The sequence below is a fragment of the Odontesthes bonariensis genome, chromosome 2, assembly GCF_027942865.1.
Source record: "Odontesthes bonariensis isolate fOdoBon6 chromosome 2, fOdoBon6.hap1, whole genome shotgun sequence".
Lineage (NCBI taxonomy): Eukaryota > Metazoa > Chordata > Actinopteri > Atheriniformes > Atherinopsidae > Odontesthes > Odontesthes bonariensis.
In genome coordinates, this window is record NC_134507.1 from 11518863 (window position 1) to 11528766 (window position 9904).

Below are 9904 nucleotides of genomic sequence, written 5' to 3' on the forward strand. Positions count from 1 at the left end.
TAGCTTTTTATTTCAGATTTTATAGGTTTGGCATTTCAAGTTCACACAGATGTTCAGTTGACGCGGCTCATTTCGAATCTGTTTACAACTTAAACCGCTCTGCGCTGAATTAAGCCAAAAGCTTGTCCTTCGCGCCTTCATTTGAAGGGTCGGAGCGACACCTGCTGGTAAATACCTGGAACGCACGAGCGCGTAAAGCGTGCGAGATGCGCGCGCGTGAGCCTGGTGGGAAAAACGGGACAAGGAACACGCGTACGTTTGCTTACTGATGGAGCGATATACGACATTCACTCAAGCTGCGCTGTCGATGAAAACGCCATAAATTCACATTGTTGTGACAACGTAAAAAAACGTGAATAAAACATGAAACACTGATATGTGCGCCTCGTCATTAGATATATATTTACGTGCCGAAACGGACTGACGTTGCTTTGAGCCAATAGGAGTCTCGGATTTTGCTGCCCGTGTGATTATTTGACCAACCGCAGAATAGGGTAAGCTGTATTCCAAGTTAGATAGATCCAGTGAGGACTATAAATTTGTGGAGAACATATTGTCGAGGAATGTGCAGCAGAACTCAGAAGCCATTTTGAGATGATGTCCCTGTTGAGAAATCCTATGAAGATGCTGATATCAACGAACATGGTCACATTTCTGTCTTTGTCTCCCTCCGTCTCCTCTATTTCACCATGGCAGCTGTCAACCGACGGGACATTAGCAAAGCGGGGCATCAAGCTGTGCTCACAGGGTTAAAACGCCAATGATATGAAAGAGGAGAGTGTCTGTTTACTGTATCTGTCGAGACATGTAACACCGTGAGTCTTTTCCAGTCTGAAATCTTCCAGCATCTCTCACAAACCAACTCAGTGACTGAGTTAATTCACTCTTGTACCGGGGAGAAGGGAGGCAGATCCGTTTTCCAATGGCTTCTGTGAGCCTTGTTTCCAGTCCCCCAGCCCCTGTTCTTGACAAAAACATGACAGACTCTGAGCTTGCAGGGGATGAAAGGTCGAGTAACATTCTTGTGCAATTCTTAATGAGCTCATCTGTGCGTTTCAGTGCTGTGGGTCTACATGCTTGTGTTACTGTTTTCTCTTTTAATCATACATTGCAAACATTTCCAAGGTTCCCCTTCCCCCCCCTAAATCTTATTTTTTTTCTTGCATGCCTCTTTAGTGCGTATGCACACTGCTGTTCAGACAACCTTGAATTCACATCACCGTGTCGATGAGACTCATTCATGATCATTTCCATGTCAGATAATAGACCTCATCGTTCGGTTGTTGTGCTGCGGGGATCGATAGCTTCGTTGTTGCCATCTGCAGGATACTATGCAAATGCCTATGATGTAAATGCCACGCCCATCCTACTGGTGCACGCCACCTACCGGTCAGCTGGCTGTAGTGCTCAAACAGTCTCACGCAGGGTTGAGTTTATGCGCTTCTCCAAGGTCCAGGCCCGTGTCCTTGTGATTTGTCTGTTTTACTAACACAACAGGTGATCTCACTGACTTAGACCAAAGATAGAGAGTTGGTGCAGAGTTTTGTTGGGAGAAGGCTTGGTGAATTCCATTGCACACCTCTGTCTGGGCATCTGTGACCTCATGCAGATTAGGGCCTCTGCTTTATTTGAATTTGAATTGAATTCTTGAGATGGGATGAGAAATCACGCACAATTCACATGCAGGCTCCAGGTTTGGTTCAAGAGCACAAGAGTGTGGCTTTGTTGCACTTTGCGATATCACTTGGTTACTTTGGTATCTTCAGTAATGTTGACGAGGTCTATTAAGATTGTCCTACAATGCTCATTAACATTTCTCTGTATTATGTATATACATATGTTACGAAGCTTAACTTAGGTCTGTAAATACGGACAAATGGGAGTGGAATGCCATTTTTCCTCAAAGGAACATGCAATATGTATAAAGTGGTGTATGTTTCCTGGTCTGTTTTGATGTTTCTGTTGCTATAAAAGGCAACGGTTACATGCAGCGTTGTGGTAGCCTTGGAAGTGGAGGGATATCCACTCGAGTGGGAGGAAGAGGTTGCTGTTGTCTGTTTAAACGGACCTGTATCACCAGGGTGGACATACTTTCCAATTTCGTGGTGATTTTGTTGCACGTTCCCACCTGCTCTTTATTCTTAAAGGGGCTCACATGTTATGAGAAGACCTTCAACACCGGATGGAGTTTTATAAGTAGCGTATGTTAATAGGAAAAAGTGTTTTTTGTTTTGTTTTGTTGGTTTTTTTCCATGAAATACCGACTACATATTGACCATTTACAACTTTGGCGACCATTTTTTAATTTTGCCTTTGAAGAGTTGAAATACAGCCATGGGGTTGCATATGGTGATGTGTAACTACCAAGATGTTTGGTTCCAGCAAAATAACTCTTAACTTATTCTAAAACATCACAGACTGTAAAAGCCAGTGGTGTATGTATTACAAACCTGGTCGCCTATTTCAGTAACAACTCACACACACACTTGTGATGCTGACAAAGCCCAGAGTGCAGTAAGAATAGAGAGTGTGTCCAGCATCGGATTCTCCTGTGGAGATATCCCGGTTATTAGCCATTTCCAAACCATGTCAATGATTAATTTTACTTTACAGTCATAAAATCTTCACCGGGGATGTTTTTTTATGACCGTGTGAATTGTGCTTAATGTAGTTCTGACTTCAGGCTGCTGTTATAAAAGTGCCTGCATTTCTAATGCTTCTAGAAAACAAATGTTTTCGTGAATGTTTTTCCAGCCTCTTGTTGCATTTAGTTCGGTTTTCATAAAATAGCTATACGCTTCCTCTTATGAAGAAAAAGTATTGTCTTTGTGATTCAAATGATGCCTACAGAAGAGGCTTTGGGGTGGATTTGGAAAATGTCTGACATAATATGTGGCTCATCTAAATGAGGGCAAAAGACACTGATTGTTTTGTTTTACTTTAAGCTCGATTCTGTATTAAATGATTACTGCCCACCAGATACTTTGTTAAAGTTAAAGTCTGTCAGAGGCTGACCAGACGCAGCTTCTAAACTTTTATGCTAAATGTACTATGTTCTGCTTGTGTAGAGAGGACGGTGAACTGGAAGATGGAGAAATAGATGATGAGGGGATTGGAATTGAGGAGGAGAACAAAGAGGCAACAGAGGTGAAGGAAGACAAAGAGAAAGAGAAGGACAAGGAGAAAGAAAAAGAAAAAAGTAAAGAGAGAGAAGAAAAGGTTCACAGACACTCCAGGAAAAGATCCAAGAAGACCAGAGAGAAGAGGAGGTCTAAAAGAAGGAGACGTGACAGGCAGAAAGTAAGAAGTGATTATATATGTCAGTGGAACATGATATTTCTTATTGTAATTTTGGCATTAAATGTGAGCAGTGTGAGGGAATTTAATATTCACTTTAATTTTGTGTTTTTCTTTTGTTTCCATTGCCCTCTCCTCAGCATCATTCCCCCACCAGCAGCTCCAGCTCAGACAGCTATGAGTCTGACTACAGCCGACCAGAGAGGCCCAAGAACAGGAAGAGCCAGGGATCCAATCGCGAGTCTGATGGACAGTCCTCTCAGGTGAGTTTATCACAGCTGGCAAGCTGCCATATTAATACTAATCCAAACATTATCGTGGGACATCATTCTCTCCCTGGTTTTACCGACAGCACTCGAGGGGAGGCCATGGCAACTTCAAGAAGTCCCCGCCTCTGAAGAGCAGCGATTTCGACAAATACAGCGACTACAGCGATGACAAGTACGACTATGACGAAGAGGAGGATGATTATGAAGATGACATGTCTGAGTACCAGCAGTCAAAAGACTCAACAAGTCATGGAAAAGGACGCTACACCAAAGACCAGATGAGCAGAGGAGGCATGAGAGGGATGAGGCATCAACAGTGTATGAATGATTTATTTTCAGATAAACTCTTTTATCTTAATGTACCGAGAATGATCATAGTTTCTCTGTTACACGTGATTGGAAAGGTCGAAACTAAAGAGTCAGTAGAGTTGTGCTTCTTTGCATTTTTTCACATTCACTCATGCACAGTTGGACAGAGAGGAAGGGGCAGAGGGAGCGGACCAGGCAGAGGGAGCGGACCAGGCAGAGGACGCGGGATGCTCAACAAGAACAAGAAACTTAAGGGCAAGCCCTGGGGAGGACGGGGACGGGGCCGAGGAGACATGGGAATGGAAGACGTGGGACTGGTAAGTACCAACCTAGATGTAGCAACTGATAGCAAATAGAAAGCAGTTGGCAAAACGTTTCATTCAGCCAGTCACACAAAGCCACGCTGACACAGATAAGCCATGCAAGGCCTATAGTCCGTATCTTTCCTCAGCAGATGGACAGGAGGCTCATCATAGGTTACTTATTAACTTTTTGTCATGACCTGAGACACAGTTCAGATGGACCCAATAGCACAACTCAGAAGGCGAGGTATTCCAAAAAGATATTTATTTTCCAAGAAACCAAAGACGCTCTCAAAGAGGATTACGATAATAGTTCAAAGTAAATTGTACTTCCTTTTTCTTCAAGGAATAAAACAAAAAGCACTCTCAAAGAGGATGGCAACAATGATTCAAACTAGAATTGCACTCACGCTTGACATACACTTGGTTCGGACTGAACAAGACGAACTGACAACCAGACAAAGGGAGACAAAGACTATCTGAACGTGAGGTAGGGGGACACAGGTGGAACCAATCAGGGGCGGGGTTGACAATCACAATGAGGGAAAGCACACAAAGGGAGGAAGTCAGGATCTGAAACGAGAGGGGAAAAGGTGAGTACAAAATAAAACAGGAAGTGCATGACAGGACTGGACATGAGTGACTTGACTAAACTAAAACATACAGGACCCACACATGAAACTAAACAAGACATGACATAACATAAACATGATTAACAAATTTGACGAAACATAACACTTTTTACTGTACTTTACAAATAAGACGTTGTTTACTTTGTGTCACAGGAAGGAAAAAACTCCTCTGGCTTTCAGAAGAAACGGCCAATCATGAGCAAGGAGTTCATCAATCAGCATACAGTTGAACACAATGGTAGATACATCTGCAAGTACTTCCTGGAGGGTCGCTGCATCAAGGTACAGTAATGTAAATGTTCTGGAGCTGAAATAAGTGCAGAAGATGATTACTTCCTCGACTCGATGAAAAGTTTTCATTTTCTCTCCACGCAGGGGGAGCAGTGCAAATTTGAACATGAGCATGTGGTGCCTGATAAGAAGAAGGAACTCTGTAAATTTTACCTTCAAGGATACTGCAGCAAAGGAGATAATTGCATTTACATGCACAATATCCTTCACTAAGTGCTTTTAATGGCATTTGTGTAATTGCCTTGCATAGTTAGCATATTGTACTTTAATTTTAGTCAGTTTGGTTCCTTGACCTGGGTTTTCACATGAATACCCCTGCAAGTTCTTTCACACTGGAGCTAAATGTTATCAAGGGGACAACTGCAAATTCTCCCACGATGCTTTGACCGATGTGACAAAAGAGCTGCTTAATAAGGTAAGACAAACGTGTTCCATAGCGATTCTCAGTGCCAATGCCCCATAGTTTTACTCATTCTCTGTGACTTGTGCATCAGATAATTAACACTGAAGAGGAAAACGCTCGTGAGGACGAGTTGGAGCTAGAGGATCTAAGAAAGCAGGGCATTGCCCCACTTCCGAAGCCTCCTCCAGGGGTGGGCTTGTTGCCCACTCCAGGTCAGTGCAGTCCTACAGATGGACAAGCTGGCAAGAAGATCCCCTCCCTGTTTGAAATCAAGGTTCAACCAACTGTAGACCTGGCACAAAAAATTGGTCTGAGGTAAGCAGAATGACCTGTTTTCAAAGTCAAATAAAACTCTAAAGAGTGCTCGAATCTCACTCCGAAAGCATCTATCTTTATTTTTCAGTGGATCCAACTTCTCCCAGAATCAAGGTGATGGCACCAGTCAATTTAGTGGAGGCCCAGAGGACGCACAGAGTGGAGCTGTAGTGCCTGCAGGTCCTCCTGCTCCTCCTTTTCCTCCTCCCGAATCACCGGTTCTCATGGCTCAGCCCACTGGATCACCTATGCCACAGAGCCCCCCAGGACAGCAGCCGCCACATGGTTTTCCAATGCAGCCACCAGCCCTCTCTGGTCAACCACCACCCTTTCATGGACCTAATGTCAACCCGCAGATGAATATGCAGAGGCCTCCATTCCCTCCAATACCAGATCTGCAAATGCTGCAAAGTCTCTTCCCTTTTCCACCATTGGGTCCAAACCAGACAGAGCTCTTTAGCAGCTTCCTCCAAAACCAGGCCATCAGTCAACAAGGAGGTCAGTGATATCTAAATATGGTTATAAAATAGGCTAAGTTTTCTTTTATCTGTTATTTTCATCATATGTTTTTGTTGTTTTCCATGCTGTAGACCCCAGTCTAGCCTTCGGACAGAACGTCCAGCAGCAGATGGGTGCAGAGTCCCAGTTACAGTCTTTACCACCAGCAGTGCAGAAAGCCATCTTTTTACACCTGACACAGCAGCAGCAGCAACAACAACAAGAGTCACAGGGGAATGAGCAACAACGAGCAGATGGCCAGGATGATAACAGTGAAAATAGAGGTAAATGTCCATGCTCACGGAGCTGCTTTGATGAACTTTTTAAGTTAAAGTCTAATAACAAAAGCTCCTGAGAAAAGGAAAATGAACAATATAAATGATCCAGTAACTAACATGCTATTAGGAACGGGCCCCAGGTGTGACTAAGTGTTCAAACATTTAAAAATAATGTCATTTGTTTTGCAGATGTAACCGCAAACTGGTACTCAAGTGATGAGGAGGATGGGAGCTCCTGTGTCTCCTCCATCCTTAAATCTCTAAAGAAGCAGACTGAGATGCAGCAGTCTCAGTCCAAGCCCCCCCCGGCCGCCCAGGTGGGTCCAGCTCTGGGTGACCCTCGACTGGTGAAAGAAAGGGCCCCACCTAGTGACCCACGCGTGAAGACGGACCCAAGACAGCGACTCCCAGATGTCAAAAAAGAGACAGATCCGCGGCTCTCCAGAGACCCCAGGAAGGTGAGACCCATAGAATCCAGTTCGTATCGCCAGCACCCTGCTGGGCAAAAGCATCCAACAGGAGAGGAGGACGATGAAGGAGAGAGGGAACTCAGGGACAGAGCTGTCCTTATCCCTCTAGATGCCAGCCCTGGCACGGTGCTGCGGGACCCTCGTTGCCAGTTAAAGCAGTTTAGTCATATCCGGGTGGATATTCTGCTCCAGCGGCCTTCCTTTGCCCAGGCAGTGGTGTGGGCCCCTGAGGATCTCATTCCTTCCCTTGTTCCAAAACAGGAGCACTCCATCAACCTGCCCCTGCCACCCCTAATTGCAAATGCTCATATGAACCGAACAAGCGTGCCTCACCCTCCTCCAGTTTCCAGCCCTCCGCTATGTGACCCCAGACTGGCAGCTGCACGCCTTAAGGAACGCTTGACTCGCTATCCCTCAGGATCCTTAGAGTCTCGATCTTCTACAGAGAGGCCCGTGGACCCACGCCAGCAAAAATCTCTGGATCCCAGACTTAAGCGTACAGGGAGTCTGGACTCTAAGCTGCCTGGTCAGAAAGAGCCCCCCTCTGGGGGAGGACTTGTGGACCCTAGACTACAGAAAGCCAGTGTCAGTTCCTCACCTCAAGACGCCAAAAGCAAGCCAGAACCAGAGAGGCTGCCGCCGTATGCCCCCCGATTGGCATCCTCAGGTGGAGTGCTGGAGAGCCCTACTACAATCCTTGGGGGCATCAGCCTGTATGATCCTCGATCTCAAGCCGAGCAGGCTCAGAAGGAACAGGTGGAGCCTACTAAAAAGGTGGGGATTCTGAAACAGCCTGCGAAAAAAGAGAACCCTCCAACTCCATCACTCTCGCCAACCCAGCGGAGCGGCTCTGTTGAGGAGGTTAAAAGCACAGATGTCGCTGCTCATCAAACTCCTCCCACTTCTCCCACTGTGCCTCCTGCCTCACCCGCCAAACCCCCCGCAGTTCACAATCTCCCCATCCCGGCGCTGGCCGGGCTGATCCGACCCCAGTACACTGACCCCAGGCAGCCGAAACAAGGAGGGCAGGGTTGTACAGGAGCACCTGAAGAGACAGAGGAAAAGAGGGAGCAGCAGCAGGAGGAAGAGCAAAAAGAGAAGAATCCAGAGGAGGAGGCTGACGACAGGACACTCAAAGATGTATTCAAGACTTTTGATCCCACGGCTTCCCCTTTCTGTCAGTAAAAACTTTAATGTGGAAATAAGTAACAAAAGATTTGTATATTAGTGAGATATGTTTGATTAATCTTTAATTAGCTTTTCAAGGATCTATTTATTTCTGTATATAATCCTGTATAGATTACTACATGCCACGTTTGGAGATTATGCTGGAGAGATGAGCGGACACAGTGTATAGTTCCTTTTTATGTGATCATGCTAGAGCTGAAAGGTCTGTTTTGAGTGTATGTACTTCCAGGTCTTTTATTAATGTGTAATTTTTCACAATGTTCCAAACAATCGTAGAACAAGGCATTTTATATATCTTACCCAAATATTCCACCCTGTAAAAACAGTTGACTCTACAAGCAGACAGATAAATCTTAATGTAAGAATCTCTTTGACAGTATCTGTACTTAGCTATTGAATCTATGATACTTTTATATTGTGAGATCTAGATGTTTACTCTCACTTTTACGATAACGGATTCTCCGGAACATTTCCTTTCTCTTTTGAAACCACACACAACCGATTTGAGATTGGGATTGGTCATCCTGCGCCACGATCAGGGCAGAAAATCACATTTTTATTTTTCATAACCTATCCTGATGTCAAGATTTGGGAGTTTTTAATTCTTTACTTATAGATCCACAGATTTTAAACTCTCCACTGAAGCTAGTTTGCAGAATATTTGCACCAGAGCTGACACCTCCCACCACTGCTAAAAACTTTTTTTGAAACATTTCTTTAAGAGTGCTCTAAATACTTTGCTGGGGTAAACTTTTGAACCAATCGGGTCATATGAACATTGGTTGTTATATCTATTTGTGCCATTCTTCAGAACACTATTTTGAGTGTATTTTACAGAGAAAGAGGAGCTGCAGTATCTTTATGAAGTTGCAGGTATGTGCGGATAGGTATTAAATGTGACCCGTATGACTGTTTCTATTGTAGTATTTTGTTGGACTGGAAAATGAACCTCTGTTTGCTACAAAAGGGTGAATGTTGTAGATCTAAGGTGGCATACTGCTTAGCAGTTACAGTGACAGCTTTGTGTCTGTAATATTAGCTGCTTTTGTTTGACTGCAAAGAAGCTACTTGCGTTTTTAATCGCTTTCATAATTCACCATGTAAATGTGTATTTTGTATCACGTGTACAGTGTGTTTTAGTGAGTTTTTTTCTTGTATACGGTGATGCTTTGCTTCTTTCATGTCAACGCGGGTCAATTTGGCGATCGCGGTCGTACAACACTGTAAGCCGTTTAAACAACCCATGCCTGTCGTTTAAGGGATTTTTATTATGAATATGAGGAATAAAGAAGTGAAACAGCAACGGCTCTTGTGCAGAATAACACACCAAAGTTGTGACATCTCATCTGAGCGTGCATAAGATATCTCATAAATATCTAATACGACCGTAGTACCAAAGCATGTATAGACATTGTAAAATGTAAATAAGAATCTCATAAACCAATATCTAATTCTCAATAAAATAGAGAAAAAAGATAAAATGATAAAATTGATTTGACTATTTCAGAAAAAATACAAACTCATTTGTAATTTGATGGCAGGGGCATGTTTAATCCTGGGGAGGATAGCCTGTTCTTTCAACAGCATTCTGTAAACATCTGGACTTTGGGAGAGAAACTTCCCATTCTTGTCTGATAAGGGATTCCAGCTGC

At 44.0% G+C, this 9904-nt stretch overlaps 1 protein-coding gene across 2 annotated transcripts; it reads left to right on the forward strand.

The window, feature by feature from the left end:
* The first annotated feature begins 524 nt into the window (after positions 1-524).
* Positions 525-9665, forward strand: zc3h6 (zinc finger CCCH-type containing 6). 2 transcript variants are annotated; one of them, XM_075477048.1, is made up of 12 exons: positions 525-1008; positions 3069-3300; positions 3438-3560; positions 3650-3884; positions 4035-4192; positions 4963-5091; positions 5185-5299; positions 5406-5515; positions 5595-5818; positions 5907-6316; positions 6409-6600; positions 6784-9665. In XM_075477048.1, the coding sequence occupies exons 1-12, from the start codon at positions 923-925 to the stop codon at positions 8247-8249; spliced, it is 3480 nt and encodes a 1159-aa protein (XP_075333163.1). In that variant the 5' UTR covers positions 525-922; the 3' UTR covers positions 8250-9665. The 2 variants fall into 2 exon arrangements, with proteins under 2 accessions (XP_075333163.1, XP_075333168.1); XM_075477053.1 differs by having other exon boundaries at positions 525-815.
* Positions 9666-9904: the final 239 nt, after the last annotated feature.

Excerpts from the sequence above, each read along its gene's own strand:
- zc3h6 (XM_075477048.1), top strand. The coding sequence starts at position 923 with ATGGCTTCTGTGAGCCTTGTTTCCAGTCCCCCAGCCCCTGTTCTTGAC. Across the intron at positions 3,561-3,649 it reads CTGATGGACAGTCCTCTCAG|CACTCGAGGGGAGGCCATGG; the intron begins GTGAGTTTATCA and ends TTTTACCGACAG. Across the intron at positions 5,516-5,594 it reads CAAAAGAGCTGCTTAATAAG|ATAATTAACACTGAAGAGGA; the intron begins GTAAGACAAACG and ends CTTGTGCATCAG.